The 17,524-nt window shown below is 55.2% G+C and overlaps 1 protein-coding gene across 4 annotated transcripts in view; it reads right to left on the reverse strand.

Moving 5' to 3' along the window:
• Positions 1–17,524, reverse strand: part of IL1R2 (interleukin 1 receptor type 2) — a 34,346-nt gene that overhangs the window by 12,829 nt on the left and 3,993 nt on the right. Inside the window, exons 1-3 of one of the 4 annotated variants that reach the window (XM_059658869.1) lie at positions 13,337–13,860; positions 6,443–6,570; positions 3,366–3,627 (exon numbers count right to left, since the gene is read on the reverse strand). In XM_059658869.1, coding sequence (XP_059514852.1) covers positions 3,366–3,627; positions 6,443–6,570; positions 13,337–13,440 — 494 coding nt within the window. In that variant the 5' untranslated portion in view covers positions 13,441–13,860. Of the gene's footprint in view, positions 1–3,365; positions 3,628–6,442; positions 6,571–13,336; positions 13,861–17,524 lie in introns of those variants that run through there. The other 3 variants (XM_059658868.1, XM_059658867.1, XM_059658870.1) reach the window with 3 other exon arrangements.

Consider the following 17,524-nt stretch of genomic DNA (forward strand, 5'->3'; position numbering starts at 1 on the left):
ATCCCAATCTTGGATGGGAAGAGAGTTTTAGCAATCAGCTAGCCAGTGGCCGGCAAACTCATTAGTCAACAGAGCCAAATATCAACAGTACAGTGGGGCCTTGACTTACGAGTTTAATTCGTTCCGTGACGGAGCTCGTAACTCAAATTACTCGTATGTCAAATCAACAGTGAACGTGATGCTGGGCTGATGTGGCGTTCCCTGTGACGTTCGCTGCGCCAACTAGCGGTGGGGTATCTGAAGCTGGCTTGTAACCCAAATTTTAGCTCGCAACTCAAAGCAAAAAATCAGCCGAGAGACGGCTTGTATCTCAAAAAACTCATGAGTCGGGACTCTTGTAAGTCAAGGCCCCACTGTACAATGATTGAAATTTCTTTTGAGAGCCAAATTTTTTAAACTTAAACTATGTAGATAGGTACATTGTTATTAACTTAATTCGGGTACTCCTAAGGCTTAGGAAGAGCCACACTCAAGGGGCCAAAGAGCCGCATGTGGCTCTCGAGCCGCAGTTTGCCGACCATGGCGCTAGGCAGTACGTGCTCAAAAGCTTGACCCACGTACGGGTTTCCACTGCCCCTCAATTCCAGATCTCTACTCTTCTAGAAGAATGGGAAACAAAACAAGAATACTAGCTAGGATTTTTTAGTGAAGTGCAACAACCTTCTTTAAGACAAACACGACCCAGCCGTGTCCCCCTGACGGCTGCAGATTACCACTTCGGGGGCAGTAAGCATCGCCGCTGGGGAGTGCCTTCTCTGTGTCTGCTCTCGCCGCTGTGGCGCTCCCCGGGCTAGGCACTCCACAGGCTGCGAGTCAGACCCGCCCCGCACCTCCTGGGCACAGAACTGAGGCTGGAATTGCCAAGGAATCAGACCCAGATGGAAAATGGGAGGGTTCAGGTTCACATCCCTGTCATCCTAGCTCCACATTTTATTCTTGTTTTTAAACACACTTCTAGGTTTTCCTAGCAGTGCTCCTTAGGGGGGAAATGGGATTTTTGCACAAAAAGAAACAAAACTATGTATTTATAACTACTGTGCAGTCACACATACATCTTCTTCCCTGGTACAGAAATGAGCAATGCTTGGCTTGCTTCCTAGGCAGGGTTCATTGACAGAAGGACACACACACACACACACACACACACACACACACGCCCCATCTGGGAATCTGGGACTGGGGCTGATGTTGTCTGAAACCCTCCTGTTCACTAGCAATCCCTTTGTGCTAAGAGTGTCACTTCCTTTGGTTCTCTGTCTAAACGTCAATACTCATGAATATGGCTTCTCCGGAAATAAATGAGTTTCTGAAGCCTGAACGAGTTTCTAAGCTGCCCGGAGGCGTGGGCTCCACTTCCCAGCCAGGCCAGCAGGCGGCCCTAGTCCTTCAGAAAAACTAGGCCAGGGAGTTGCCAACATCTCCAGCAGGACACCTACGATCTCTTTTTCACAAAGCAGCAAGGGCCAAGGCCACTCACCAGAGAAAGGACAGTCTTTCCAACAGGAAAACAGAACAGCCACATGCGACAGAATGAAGCTGGGCCAGCACCTTAGCCATATGTAAAAGTTAACTCAAAATGGGTCAGAGACCTAAACAGGAGAGCTAAAACAATAGAAATTCTTAGAAGAAAACACAGGGGAAAGCTTTATGACATTAGCTATGGCAATGGTATCGCGGATGTGACATCAAAAGCACAGGCAACCCAAGAAAATACAGATAAATTGAGCTTTATCAAAATTAAAAACTTCTGTGCATTAAAAGAACATTATCCACAGAGTAAAATGGCAATCATAGAATGGTAGAAAATATGGCTAGCATATCCCTGACCCCTAAAACACACACACACACACACACACACACACACACACACACACACACAGAAAATAGTAAGTGTTGGTGAGGATGTGGAGAAATTGGAACCTTGTACATTGCTGGTGGGAATGCAAAACAAGGCAGCCACTGTGGCAAACAGCATGATGGCTCTTCCAAAAGCTGACATAGATCCACCATATGAACCACCAGTTCCACAGATATATATATACCCATGCTCATTAAGTATTATTCACAATAGCCAAAAAGCAGAACAAATGTATTGATAGATAACAGATAACCAAAAGGTGGTCTATACTTACAATGGAATATTGTCTTAAAAAGAAATGAAACCTGGTGCATTGCACAACGTGAATGAACCTTGAAAACATTATACCGAGTGAAGGAAGCCAGGCACCAGAGGCCAAGTGCTGCATGACTCCACTCGCATGTGGTCCCCAGAGGAGTCAAACCCACAGCAACAGAGGTAGGGTGGCTGTGCAGGGGCTGGGGGAGGGGAATGAGAAGTGGTGGCTGTTTAATGGGAACAGAGTTCCAGTTTGGGTGGTGAGAAGCTCTGAGCTGATGGTGGCGATGGCTGCACAGCAGTGCGAATGTGCTTAACACCACTGGGTTGTACAGTTTAATCCTAGATAATAAGAGAGGAATATGCTAGTTAGCCATTATGCCCTGAGGCGTAACAGCCAAGAGCGTCACCACCAGATCACGGATCAGCAGGAGGGTGGGCCAGCGAGGTACAAGTGGGCTGCGGGGAGCTACAGGAGGGGGCAGGGCAGCAAGCTATGGGGGGGGGGAGGTGGGAGGGGGGAGCTACAGGAGGGCAGCAGCGACCTACTGGCGCACGGATTTGTGTGCAGGGCTAGTAGTGGATTACAATGGTAAATGTTATGTTATGCATGTGCTACCATAATTAAAGGGCGAAAAGCAACAGGACAAAGAGGGAGAGGGACTAGCCCTGTGGTCTCAGCTCCACACCAACTCCTGGGAGAACCTCATGTGTGAGCTTCATCCCTCACATGTAGATAAGCAGTTCTAATGTCTCCTCAGGTTTCAGGTTCTATCCCCGTGTTCATGTGGACGGAGCAGGAAGCAGGTGACCGTGTCCCCTCCTGGAGCATACATTCTGAAGGGCAGACCCAGGGGCAGGCTGCCCTCCATGGCATTCGGGGGAGCCAATTAATGTCTGACCCACAGAGCAGGCTAACTTTTACGTTGGTAATTTTGTATGGCCATGAACGCTGTTATAGATAGCCAAATGCCCTCGGCAAGAAAAGGTTCCCCACCCCTGGGGTAGGCAAACATGAAGGACACACACACGTGGCAGAGGGAGGAAATCCTGGCCAATAAGCAGAGTGTGACAGGGTGGCTGAGAGGTGATGTCTGCGCGAGGACCTAAGTGGGGGCCAGGGAGCCATGAGAACATCTGAGGTGGCTCTCGCATGGAGGCATCTCAGACCAATGGAGAGGACAGCAGACTGTATGCAGGCCCCACCGGAGCATGTGCACGGAGCCCCACCGCCGTGTCCCGGGCCTACCTGACAGTGCAGAGGTAGGTGCCTGAGTCGCCCTGCTGGGCGGGCAGGATCCAGAGGTCACCATCCTGGACCCACACTCGCCCGTCTTCCCCGGGGGCCGGCCCGGCAGAGCCGCTCTTGCGCCAGGTCACGGTGCCGCGGGGGCTGGCAGTGGCCCCCAGCCAGTACCGCGCCTGGGGGCACCTCAGGACCACAGGCTCCCCCTCCACCTTGAGACTGGTTTTAAAATGCTTGCCGCGGTCCTGGCAGCTCCCTGCAGCCACTGGAGGAAGAGAGACCCGTCAGTCTTGGTGGCTATCCCCCAGTGGCTCACCCAAGGGCACAGCGCCCCCCTGACAGTGAGGCGCCCTCCAGGCCCTCTCACCCTCTTGTTATAATGGTTTCAAAGCTCTCAAACGGCAACTTCAGGTTTACTATTCATTCCGATTTTATGGGGAAAGTTAAATCAGGTTCACAAAAAATAATGGTGACAAAAAATAAAGATGAAAATGTTTGCCAGGCTTTTCACTTGGCCACTCCTTATTTTTAAAGTGGCTCTTCGCTGAGTTCAGACACAAAACCGAGCTTAGTCCCCACAGGGGTGTGGTTACAGCCCAAAAGCCCCGGATCTAGCAGGAATAAGGCTGCTCAGAGGAGCACCAAGATTGTCTTTGCATTGCATTTGTTTGTTTTTTATTCTATTTATCGAGGTAACATCTGTCTATGCTAATAAAAGAGTAATATGCTAATTAGACCGGGAGACCTTCTGGAGACCTTCCGGACGTCCTTCTGGACAAAGCCAGGGGCTTGGCCGGCCTGCAAACCACCCCCAGGCCCTCTCCCAGGCCACCCAAACCCCCAGTCCAGGCTGCCCCACCCCCAGCAGGGACCTCTACCCCAGTGGGTATGCATGGCCAGCCTGCAAACGGCCCTCAGTCCCTCTCTAAGGCTGGCCCCTCCCCCAGCAGAGACTCCCCCCACTCCAATGGGGGCATGGCCAGCCTGAAAACCGCCCCAACCCCTTGCTCAGGCTGGCACTGCCCCCAGTGGGGACCCCCACACCAACTGGTGTGTGGCCAGCCTACAAACCCCCAGCAACCCCTCGTCCAGGCCGTTCCCATCCCTCAGCAGGGACCCCCCCATCCCAACTGGGGTGTGGCCGGCCTGCAAACTGACCCAGGCCCCTTGCCCAAGCTGGCCCCACCCTCTGAGGGGACCCCCACCCTGATCTGGGACCCCTTTCAGGGCAGACCAGCTGGCCCCCACCCATGCACCTGGCATCTATCTATACTAATAAAAGAGTAATGTGCTAATTAGACCGGACATCCTTCCAGACTAAGCTGTGGTGGCAGGGCCAAGGCACAAGCAGTTAGGGGCGATCAGGCCAGCAGGGGAGAGCAGTTAGGGGGATCAGGCCGGCAGGCAGGTGAGCGGTTAGGAGCCAGTGGTCCCGGATTGTGAGAGGGATGCCCGACTGCTGGTTTAGGCAGTCGGACATCCCCCAAGGGGTCCCAAATTACAAAGGGTACAGGCCGGGCTGAGGGACACCTCAAGTGCACAAGTTTCGTGCACCGGGCCTCTAGTATATATATAAAAGCCCAGTGACTGAAACAACTGGTGGCTATGATGAGCACTGTGGCAGCTAACAGCCTGATCCAGCCCCCGATCAGTCGGCCAACCCACCAGTGGTCCTCCCCCAACCCTCCACCGGCCCTGCCCCAGATCTTCCCCCATCAGAGCGGGCCAGCTGGACCTCACCCATGCACAAATTCATGCACCAAGTCTCTAGTTTTACTAGATTTACTGAGGCAACATTGGCTAACAACATTATATACATTCCAGGTATATGACATTATAACTTGACTAGTGGCCCAGTGCACAAAAATTTGTGCACTCGCGGGGGGGGGCGGGGTCGCTCAGCCAGGCCTGTGCCCTCTCACAGTCTGGGATCCCTCAGGGATGTCCACCTGCTGGCTTAGTCCTGCTCCCTGGGGGATCAGGCCTAAGCTGGCAGTCAGACATCCCTCTGGCAGCCTGGGAGCTCTCAGGGGATGTCCACTTGCCAGCGGGGAGCAGGCCTAAGCTGCAGTCGGACATCCTTAGCACTGCTGAGGAGGCAGAAGAGGCTCCCGCCACCACCGCTGTGCTGGCAGCCTTCAGCCTGACTTGTGGCTGAGCAGAGCTCCCCCTGTGGGAGTGCACTGACCACCAGAGGGCAGCTCCTGCATTAAGCGTCTGCCCCCTGGTGGTCAGTGTGTGTCATAGTGACCAGTCATTCCCAGTCATTCTGCTGTTAGGGTCAATTTGTATATTACCCTTTTATTATATAGGATAGAGGCCTGGTGCATGGGTGGAGGCCAGCTGGTTTTCCCTGAAGGGTGTCCCAAATCAGGGTGGGAGTCCCACTGGGGTGCCTGGCCAGCCTGGATGAGGGACTGAGGGCCATTTTCAGGCTAGCCACACCCCCTTCAGGGTAGGGGTCCCCACTGGGGTGCCTGGCCAGCCTGGGTGAGGGACTGGTGGCTGTTTGCAGGCTGGCCACGCCCCCAGGCCACCCAAGCTCCCAGCCTCTTCTTTTCATCTTTTTTCTTTTTTTTTTTCAGTGCCTCCTTGAGCAGAGGCCAGGGTGGGCTGGGAGCAGGTATCTGGGATTTATTTATCTTCTGTAATTGAAACTTTGTAGCTTTGAGTGGAGCCCAGGGCCGGCTAGGGCAGGTGGGAAGCTTGGCTTCCTCCATCACTGGGGGCAACCCAAGACTCCTGCTTGCTCCAGCTCCGTGGCTGCTGCCATCTTAGTTGGGTTAATTTGCATACTTGCTCCTGATTGGTTTGTGGGCATGGCTTGAGTGTAGTGGAGGGATGGTTAATTTGCATGCTTCTCTTTTATTATATAGGATATCTGTGTGCTCATTTGCATGCTCACCACCCAAAATCTAGTTTCCTTCCCTAACTATGTATTTGGCCCCTTTGACCCACTTTGCCCTCCCCACATCTGCCCCTCTGGCAACCACACCTTGTTTTTTGCTAACAGCAAAGTCTCCCTAGATAAACACCTGCTCCCCCAGACAAGCCCTTCCCAGCTGAGAGTCCCTTCTTACCTGTGCGTTCCTCAGGCTGAATGGTGAAGGCAGAGACACCCATCATCAACAGGTACAAGGTGAGCATCATTTCCAGCAACGTCCAGAGGTCCCAGGGGCTGCGGCTCTGAGGCCCTGTACTTTGTAGCCTAGACGAGGAGACAGAGGGTCACCAGGGACCACAACACCCAAAGGGAGAAGGTGTGCCCTGGGCAGATGCTGGGAGCTTCACCCAGTAAGAGAAACCTAGACTTTTTAACAAGAAGACTCAAAATTTGGAGATTTGCTCCTCTGGATCTGTCCTCACTGAGCACACCTAATGTCGAATCCCACAGTGCTCCGAATGACCTTGGGCTGAACCTTCCATACCCTAGTGTCTCTCCCGGAGTCCCCTGCCCTCCCTGCCCACCCAAGATGCTCAGGGGCCTCTCCTCTTCCAGTCTTTGCTCAGATCTTGCCCCTGGTGGGGTCTTCCTGACCTCCCGTATGAATGGACACCACCTCCTGCCCCAACGCTGCATGCTGTGCTTCCTGCTCTGTTACTCTCTAGGGCACTCATGGTCCATCTCCCCTCTCTCAAAGGTAAGCTGTATGTGCACAAGGATCCTACTTTATCTTATTCACAGTTATATCCCTCCCATTTGTTGAATGTCTAAATGAGTGAATAGTGGTGAAGACGCGGGGGGGCGGGGCAGAGGGGCTAGAATGAGTCAGTGGGGGGACAAGGGGACATGTGTAATACTTTCAACAATAAAGATTTTTATAATATATATTTTTTTGATTTCAGAGAGGAAGGGAGAGGGAGAGAGAGATAGAAATATCAATGATGAGAGAGAATCATTGATTGGCTGCCTCCTGCTCACCCCCTACTGGGGATCGAGCTCACAACCCAGGCATGTGCCCTTGGCTGGAATTGAATCTGGGACTCTTCAGTCCGCAGGCCAATGCTTTATTCACTGAGCCAAACCAGCTAGGGCTAATGATTTTTTTTTTTTAATGAGTGAATAAATCACTACAAGTCAAAAGGTCCTCCTTTTACTTGTCAGAGAACGTTTTCTGTAGTCCTTATAGGATTCCTCCATATGGTTTAACTCTTATATTACATACCATCTGACAAGCGCTGAGGTAGTCTATTCATTGCTAAGTCTCTGATGTAGGGCATCCAGGGGAAAAGCAAAATGAGGCCCCAAAACTGAATAATGTACCAAGTTTGTGAAACCCTCCTCCTCCCCATGAACGTCTCCAAGATGATCAAATGCCTCTGTCATTCCCTGTAGCCCCTCCCACTCTGTATCACAAAGCCTGTTATTTCGGAGAGCCATTGCCACAACTCTGCTAACAAACCACCCAAAACTGAATGGCCTAAAGCAGCATAATTTATTCTTGCTCACAAGTCTGGGGTCCGATGGAGCTTGGCTGACCTAGTTTAGGCTAGGTTAGGTGCTGGGAACCATTCATTGTCTTCACTAGCTGAGTTTAGACAGAGACCCCCAAAAGCTAGTAACCTTTGAAGTCCTAGCAAAGGTCAGGACTGTGCACCACCCAGTTAATTTAGGTAATGGTAGTTGAAGCATCATCCCCACCTTAGTTCACTTAATTCCTTAGATACTTGTGTAGATCCTTGTTGATTATTGTTGATCAGATACTCTGCCTATTCCTGGAAATTGTCTACTGATGACCTAATCAGGTACTCTGTCTATTCCTGGAAATTGTCTGCTGATCTGTGTGTCATTGAAACCTCCTTACCCTGAGGGCTACTCCAGATCAATAAAAGATTGGAGCGGCCTGAGCATCGGTGGAAGTCCTTCGGGACTTGCCCGCCTGGTCCCCCAATATTGCAAAATTATCTCATGTCATCTCTCTCTCATTTGTGTGCGGCCCCTCTTTCAGATACTGAACCCTACTCCACGCAGAACATGGAGGGAGTCTTACACAACAGTTAGGCTTGGCGCCAGTGTCTCCTGGGAGATGATCTCATGTGATAGCAAAGCACAAGCAAAGTGAGCAAAAGCACTCACAGCTTTGCTCAGGACTAGCTCACTCTTGTCTGCCCACATTCCATTGGTCAAAGCAAGTCACATGGCCAAACCTGCCATCACAGGGGCGGGGAAATGGCCCCACCTCCAGTGGGAGGAGTTGCAAAGTTACACCAGGAGGAGAAAGAAATGGGAGCAGCCATGCCAACGGCCATCCCTGCTTCTTGTCCGGCCCCCCGTGGGTAGGGACAGCCTTGAGGACCGAGGCCCGGTCTCCATCACAGCTTCATGGCCTACACAATGCCCAGGCCCAGAAAGTGCCAGGCAACAGTGATGACTAAGAGTCGAATAGGAAGTTGGGAGTGATGAGTAAATCCAGAGCCAACCCCTACCACCACCCATCCCCCATTTCCCGGAAGGAGTTTGACTTGTTCTCCACCCCTGGAACAGATGGGATTCTCAGTGGCTCACAGCACACCCAGATGGCTCCTGGTGTCCAGGGCAGGGCTGACCCCTGCGGAGTGGCCCTGTGCTCCAGAAGCGTCCCTCAGCAGGGAGGCCCAGCAGAGGCACGGCCTCAGAGCTGCGGCTTGAACCCCACTCCGTGATGAGGAGCAAAAGGTGGCAGAGAGTCTCCCCTTAGCTGGGTGTCTGCCCGGGCTGTCTCCCCTAAGCTCTTCCTACGCTGCATAGGCCCGTCCTCCGCATGTTTCTGAAAGTTAATATTCCTTAACTTTGCCTCTATCCCACCCTCTGGCTCATCAGGCCACCTGGTTACCAGAAAGGTCCTATCAGCACTGACCAAGCTGCCTGTGCCTCAGGACACTCAGCGTGCTGTGTCCCCAGCTGCGCAGGCCTCAGCCCGGCTCACTGGGTCCCTGGGAAGGATATGAAAGGCGCAGGACTTCCACGCACCAGATGTAACCAGCACTACGCACCCTGACACTAGTAAGTGAGTGAAGCCCAAATGTTGATACAGGGACTGGTGTAACAGTGACAGCTATTGTGCTAAACACAGCGTTCCTTCTCCTGTTTACCCCATGCTGGGAACAGCATGCCAGTTTCACAGATCGTATAGGAGAAGAGGTTAGAGGTTCCGTGTCTTGGCCAACACCTGACAGCTAGTAAATAGGGATGGAGTTTAAACCCACAGCCCTCACACTTCAAAAAGAAGCTTCTGTGGCAGGTGCCATAGTTTCCTCCTCCATCTGTCCTCCCTGCTTCCCCAATAACAGCCGCCAGACTCTTAGCCAAACAAATCACCATCCCACACAAAGACTGCATTTCCCATCCTCCCTTGCAACGAGGAGTGGCAACATGACAAAATCAGGGTCAATGAAATGCAAGTGGACATGGATGGTCCACCTGGAAGTCTACTTGAAAGTCTCCACCACGCTTCCCTCCCGCGGCCTCGGCCAGGGGAGAACTGGCTTGCGGCACCACCTTGGGCCACAGCTGCGGGGGCCTTGTTGAGAGTGATGGGGTGCAGCAGAGGAGGGTGGCTTCGTGGAGGGTGCCTGCCTGCCTTTACATGCTCAGGTTTTCTGTCCTGCACAGCAAACCTAGCCCCTGTATGTTAGCCTCTCAGAGTTCAGGAAAAGGACCGGGGTAAGAAGTCCTGCGGGCGCGGATGCTCAGTGGTGTCTGATGATGGACAGGCAGGAGGAGCTGTGCAGCCGCCTCTTGGAGGAAAGCACCCCTCCCCCAAGTGCAGGTTCAGGCTTGGCTGGGACTATGTGAGGATTTGTGACCATGTTTAAATGCATTTTTCCACCAGAAAGTCAGGCTGCATCCATTCAGGGCAGCTGCTAGCTCAGGCCCCACAAAGCGACAGAGCTGGGAACCTGGGAGGTCTAGTTCTAGCCCTTTCTCAGGTGCGGGAAGTGAGTTGGCTGTTAACCCTCTTCTCACAATCACACATCTGGCCAGGGTTAGAAGTAGAGGTGTTTCAACAAGGACCCTGTCCCAATCAAACAACACTCTCCAATGCCCGCGGTGGCAGCCACTCCCCCTCTCTCCACCCAGACCCCCTCCACCCAGGCCCCCCTCCGCCCAGGCCCCCCTCTGCCCAGAGAATTGCCTTGGTTTCTCTCTGTGGACTTTGGCAAAATAGCAGCTTTCCTGTGACCTTTCCAGGAAGTGGCCTCAGACAATAACCACAAACAGGTGGCAGCGATTGTTTTCAATAATCAAAGCCCCCGAAAGGCTGCAGCCCAACCCCGTGTGGGAAGCCGTCAGCCTTCGCAGAGCCCGAGGAAAAAGAATTTGTTTGCAGAGGTTTGCACCAAACACTGTGTGCCTGGCCCACTGTCCTTAAATGTCTTTGAGTTACAGGCAATGCTACATTCCTGCTTGGATCCGATGAACCTTCTTACTGCAAGAAAGAAATGTTAGGGCAGCTCGTCCCAAGTGTTTGAGTTACAGTTTTATCCTCGTTCATGGTTGTTTTGTTTTTGCCAGATAACTGTGTTTCTCCACACTCGGTGTAAAACCACAGAGGAATAGGATGACGCAAGCAGGGCTGGGAATTTTTTAAAAATGACCCACAATGTGTGGCGAGCTGAAAGAAGGAGAGAAAAATGCAATAAGCGGAGAGCGATGGCGCAGCCCGCACCGGCGGGGACGCCCCAGGACATGGCACTTTGCTTTCTGTCTCCGCCTGGTTCTGAAGAGGTTGAGATGCGGCATAGAAAACTCTGAGTCAGGTGGCACCGCCGCCCGAACCAGGGGGCGGGCCCCCAACATTCACGAGGGCCAACAGCCCGGGCCTCGGGCACCGCACGCCACCGCCAGCTGGTGAAGTCCATTCCTAAAAACCAAACATGTTTCCGGCACGTGGTGCCAACCTGAACCCGGGGGGAATAATGCTTACAGCCAAACGAAGCTTGGAAACATGTTTAAATGCTAAGGTAAAGCAAAATATAAAGTGTTTCGAGCTAAGTCTCCGGACAGCACAGAGGGTGGGAGGTTGGGGGTAGGGAAGAGCCCCCGTCATTCACTTAATACAATTCACTTAATATGCATTCCTGCTGCTTTGAAAAAAGCTCCTGCGTTTATTGAGTTTAGAGTCCCATCTGTGGTTGGCTTGGCAGGGCCAGACCAAATGACTGCTGGGCCCTATATGGCCCGCGGGGCGGACATTCCCCACCCCTGCTCTAGAGAAAGACATGACCACTTTAGGGCAGCTTTTGTTGACAATTGTCCTGGCTCAAAGAAGAACTCCTAATGAGTCATCTATGAACTATTTTTGTTCTTTAAAAAGGACAGGAGCCAGTTCCCGCCCACCCCGGGCGAAGGGAGTGCGGAGCAGCACTGTGGGCCCTCTGGTTTGCGTGGCCGGTGCCGAATGGCAGCGTCCCGGGCCCTGACTCTGGTGGAGCTGAGGACACAGTGACTCAAAGGGAAAACCTGGGCAGGTTGAGACTGGCTCCCCCAAGGGCTACACTCTGTATATTTTACTTTCTGCCAACAGGTACCTTACTCCCTACAGCCATCCCTGTCAAATCTTCTGAACTCGACCGACTTCTTCCCTAAAACCACTGAGTAAGAGCTTCAAGAAACAGCTCATCTTCCAACTCCTTCACATCCTCTGCTCACACACTGGGTTCCCATGGAAGCGGAGTTATTCAGAGCCTCTGAGCTGGACCATCAAACAAAGACACTTTTTTACAAACTTTCTTCTCCATCAGCCTGCCCACAGGCTAAGCCCGACAAGACCCCCTCCTCACCCCCACCCCCTGGGCCCCCCGAGTGCTGAGGTGGGCACTCTTGGCACCCGGGAGGCCCTCGGCACCCACCACACACAGCCAGCAAGCTTCAGGTCCCCGGCCTGTATGCGTAAGAGGGATTCGCCGCTGAGCTCAGTGTCCAGTGAGCGCGCGCCCCGGTACAAACAGGAAGGCATGGAAATAGACTCAGGTACCTCCATTAACCTAGCCGAGCCACAGGGCTGATGGAGTGACAGCCAGAGGCAAGCCTGAGCCCTCACGGTCCTGCCTGGATGCTCATCCTCTGTTCTGCCATGAAGCTCAGCAGCTCACCCAGACAGTCTTCCCGAGCCCAGCGTCCTCCACAGCGGCCAAGCCACCCTCTTAAGATGGACTCTTCCAAGTCTCCAGGAGTACCCGTGGTCAGAAACTTCTCTGTCCTTTGGAAATACAAAATTTCCTTCATGTGAGCTCTACTTCTTGGTCAGCGTCCACCCCAGGCCGGCTCAGAAGGCTACATGTTGCGGAGCCCTGAGGCCTAGGGAGCCACACAGGGAGCGTTCTGGGAGGCAGGTGGACCGGCAAGTCTGGCGGAGTGGTCAGGAGGGCCCGCTGTCTGCGTGGCGGCCGACGGGTCAGTGCCAGCAGGCAGACTGTGCGGCCTCTGCGAGGCCCTGGCTGCTGACCCCTGAAGCGGCTGTGGCCTGGCGTGCATCAGAGGGAAGGTGGCATGTGATGAATAAAGGGGTGACCACCGAGTCGGCAGGAGAAAGCACTTGACGAGTGTTTGCCCTCAGCAGCATGTTCCAGAAGGGGCCCCAGAATGCAGGCGGGGTGACTTACTCAGAAGCACAGCTAGCAGACCCCAAGGAGGCATCAGAGCACCCAGCCTGCGTCGGACTAACTCCTGCGAGGGGCCGTCACACACCCAGAGCCCCCTGCGACAGCCAACCACTCAGCAAACACCAGGCACTACACTAGAAAGCGGGCAACTCTACCCAATGGAACCACAGCCGGTGTGAACATCCATGTTATAGAAGGACTAGGGGCCCGAGGCACGAAATTCGTGCAAGGCCTTGGCCCCCGCCACCACAGCTTTGTCCAGAAGGAAGGACGGAAGGAAGTCCGGAAGGATGTCCAGTCTAATTAGCATATTACGCTTTTATTACTATAGATGTTCAGCATGTAAACACACACACACACACACACACACACACACACACACAGCCTACCACGGAATGCGGATGCTTTCATTCAGACGGCGCAGAACAGGAGACCGCGGCTGGTGCCCTGCTTGCTGCGAGCTGGCTCTGAGCCGGGCAAGCCACAGAGGCATTTACCGATCTGGGTCACAGTTTCTTCATCTCTAACAGGCAGGGGTTGGGCTGCTGGAGTCACTGCACCTCCAGGTGCACAGCCCTCTGCTCCAGCCTGGACGTGAGCTCCGTCTGAGCCCTGAGCACCGCTGTCACTTCCAAAGCCTCGAATGGGGGCTTCATCGGGTAACCGCCAATGGGCCCCCCACTCACTCACATCCCCAGACAGCAAAGGCAGAGCAGGACTCCAGGCCCTGATTCCCCTGAGCGCCCGCCTTGCAGCTGCTTGGGCTGCTCACTGGGTGACACTGATTAGTCACTGGGCTGGGCGCTGGCAGGGACAGGGGGTGGGAACAGGTGACACCCACAGCCGAGATGCCTCAGCCCCTGCAATCGGAGTGGCAAACACCTCAGACATCCGAATTATCCATGAGCCACAGAACTTGCCCAGTGAACTGCCACAGTCAGAAGAGACAAGGACCAAGCTCTAAACCGCCGGCAAGAGCTAACCAGCAGGTCCAGGAGTGTGTGCTCCCCTCACCGGGCGCCCGAGGCCTCTCAGAGGCTCTTCCCCGTCCACGTGGGCGTGGCTCACCGGCTTCTACAGATGCCAGTCCCGGCCCACGTGGCCGCCGCCTGTGCCCGCACCCATCACCCACGGTCCCGCTCACTCCCTGAACTCGGGCCAGCCTGGGACCCGAGTCCCCCAGAGGGAGGCCGGTGAAGCCAGAGTGACATCGGAGCAGCCACGCAGCTCCGCCTGCCTTCCCTGGGACCCTTGCCCCAGGGAACCAGCCACTCGTGAAGGGAACCGGGGCATGCTGCGAGGGACTCCCCGCTCGCACACAGCCCCCAGGGCGCCCCCCAGAGGCACCAGCAGTGCCACCAGCAGACTGCCCGCCCAGAACCACTGTTTGAACTCAGCGGACCCCGTGGCACAGAAGGGTCGCCCAGCTGAGCCCCCGCAAATTCATGACACACAGAAAATGTGAGTTAGAATAAAGGTGTGTTTAAGCGACTCACTTGAGCAGCCATTGTTATGCGCGATGGGCGACCAGAAATGCTCAATCCAGAGCAGATTCGAGGCAGCAAATGGGAGCCGGGACAGGACTGGCGAAGAAACACAGAGAAGAGGCCGCCAATGGGCAGTAACAGGGAGACAGGAAAACTGCAAGGGCAGGTGCAAGAGCCGAAGGCCACGGGAGTTCAGGCCTCAGAGCAGACACAGAGGGCCCCTCCTCACGGTGCCCTCCGGGGGTTGGGGGTTAGGGCGCCGGCACAGACAGCTGGTGCGTAAGGAGCCCGAGCCATGAAGAGCAGGGAACTTCTGTCCAGAGCCTGCGCCTAGGAGGGGACAGTGTCGGCACTGGCCACGAGGTAATAATGTGACAGCACCTTCACTGCCTCCGCTGCTTCTGCCACCGCGGCCCCAGGAAGGGGAGCGCAGCCAGAAGGAGGAGGAAGTGGATGGACGTGGGGTCCATTCCCAGCAGGAAGGGAAGTCGAGGAGAAGGCTCTGGGCTCCAGGGTGAAGGAGGGAAGACGCGAGAGGACGCGGGCAGATGCTTCTCCCTCTTCTGGGCTCAGAAACTGCAAAAGTAGAAGAGGAGGCGCTGGCGGCAGAGGCGCTTTCTCCTGCTCTCGGTCTGCTCTCTCGGGATCCCGCTGCAGCAAACAGGAGCCATGGGCCAAGGCCACGAGGGAGGAGGGAGGGCGAGGCGGCATGGCGAGGGAGGGAGCAGGTCTGAGTCAGCCCCCGGCTAGCCTCGGGTCTTCGCCAACAAGGAGAGGGTCCAGCTGCTCCCCTGGGCCTCCCGTGCAGGAGACCGGCCTGGCGATGAGGAGCGAGATGCCCTGGAGCTGAGGCTGAGGGCACGCAGTCGGCAAGGAGCCGTGCGGCCGACTGGAACCGTGCTTACCGGCTGGTGAATAGCTACATAGGCCCCGACTCTCCACCCTCCGCCACCCCGGCGCCCTGCTCCCCGTGGTCCGCGTGGCCCCTGTGCTGACGGGCGACATTTCGCCTGCAGCTGGTAAACATTTTGAGTATCACTAGCACCGGTGGCCAGTCCATGAGGGAGAAATGATGGCACAGCCAAGATGTGGAGCCAGGAGGCACCGTGGGACCATGTGGCGTGGGCCACGTCATCGGCTCTGACTGGGCTGAAAGGCAGACGATGGGTTTTCCCAGGAGCAGATTCCAACACCCACGATGGCCAGGTCCAGGCGCCTCTCCGTGGGAGCCAGGGAAGACCCACAGGCCAGCAGGGGACTAGCCACCGACCGCCCCTCACGCCTGGGGACACAGCCTCCCCTGTGCTCAGGTGCCTTCCTGGCTGGAAGAGGGTGCGAGGTGAGAAACTGAAAGACCGAGCTTCTCCCCAGAAGGGACAGCAGTTCTGAGAGAGGCCCACTGAGCCCATCGAGAGGGGGCAGCGTGTACTGGTAGGTTTACCTCTTTTTCCTGATGAAAAGGGGCCTCAGGGGACTCTTATTAGAAGAGTTAGTCAAGGTAACTCTTGTGGCTTTGATCCGCAGTGAGAATAAATTCTGACCATACTACATACATCTCACTAACATTTCCTTCCAAAAGTGTTACAGCGCCAAGCAGATGGCATTTCTTTCTACACCAGCAGGTCGTCTTTACCCTCCGGGTGACGTGCCCACCGGAATGGCCTGGCCTCCGAGGGCCATTGAGGCAGCAGCAGCCCCTGTCCTGTGTCCGGCGTGGCCATGAGAGAGAAGTCAAGCTCACGCACAAAAATAAAAGGTAGAAGCCCCCTGAGTTGGATCTGTACTGGGTGGGGAGCCCCGTGCTGCAGGGCGGCCGTCTTTGGCCTGAAAGCCGCCCAGGCTTCCCGGGTTTCCACCGCCCCAGAAGCCCCGCCAAGAAAGCGTGCGCTCTACCCGGCCTGGGCAAGGCCGCATTCCCTCACTGGCCCGCGGGCTTCTCTCAGCTCGCCCACGCCAGCCAGCCTGCTCCCTGGTGGCAAGAACAGCTCCCTGGCACTGGCCATCTGAGAGCCAGGCTGCTCCCCTGCCCCTCAACCGACCTCCCGAGCCACGCGAAGCGATAGAGAATCATGTTCACCAATATCTGGAACTCTCCTGTTTGGGGGCACACACAGGAGCCCATTTCTCTGCACACGCGGCATGGCCGCATGACGGTGATCAGGCCGAGCCACTTCTCTCCTGGCGCCCTCCCCCAGCCCGTTCTGCGGCCACCGTGAGCCCTGAGCCTTGTTTGTCACACAGGGTGGCAGGCCGTGCTGCCAGGAGGCTGAGGTCCTCTCTATCCACGGCCCACGCACTGCTTCCTGCTGTCCGGGACAGCACACATGTCACAGCCGCCGAGGCCGGCAGAGCCCTGCAGGCTGTCTTCTGGCACCAGCCTCATAAGGCCCCAGCGCCATCAGCCTGACACGCTGACGCTGGCAACACGGAGCATGAGCCAGCCGCTGTGCTCTATTGAGCTACTGAGGTTATCACTGCAGAATAACGGACTGGCATGCACAGAGGTCAAAGGGCAGAGCTGGGCCTCTGTGCAGTCAACTGCCACGCACTCAGTGGCTTCACGCCACACCCACCGCTGAGCTCACATTGCTCAGCTTGGATGGGGGTTGGACTCAGACTGACATCAGCCTCAGGGTCCTTTTCCAAGTGCGCACGCTGCTGACAGAGCTCTGTGCTGTTGTCTACCTGGAGGTCGCCACTTCCTGCCCCAGGGCCTCCCCACGCGGCCAGCTGTCGCCTCCAGCTCAACAGGACACCAGATGCTGCTTCACATCTCGGGTCTCTGGACTCTGACCTCTAGGCCTCCATCTGTGGAGCCCACTGGCTGCTCACACACACCCAGTGGTCTTCCTTTTATTAATGTCAAGTCAACCGCCGGGGACCTAAATTACACCTGCAGAATTCCTTCCCCTTCCCCAGCAGGTGGCCTGGTCAAGCACGGGACAGCCATCCTCGTCATACACCCACCCTCGCTCCGGGGAGGGGCTTAGACAAGCCATGGGGTCAGCTTCAAATTCTGCCTCTTCCAGACATTGAGGGACATGCTCGGGGGAAGAGAAGCGCTAGGAAGTGCGGGGTCATCCACAGCTT

Source organism: Myotis daubentonii, chromosome 12 (genome assembly GCF_963259705.1).
Source record: "Myotis daubentonii chromosome 12, mMyoDau2.1, whole genome shotgun sequence".
Taxonomy (NCBI): domain Eukaryota; kingdom Metazoa; phylum Chordata; class Mammalia; order Chiroptera; family Vespertilionidae; genus Myotis; species Myotis daubentonii.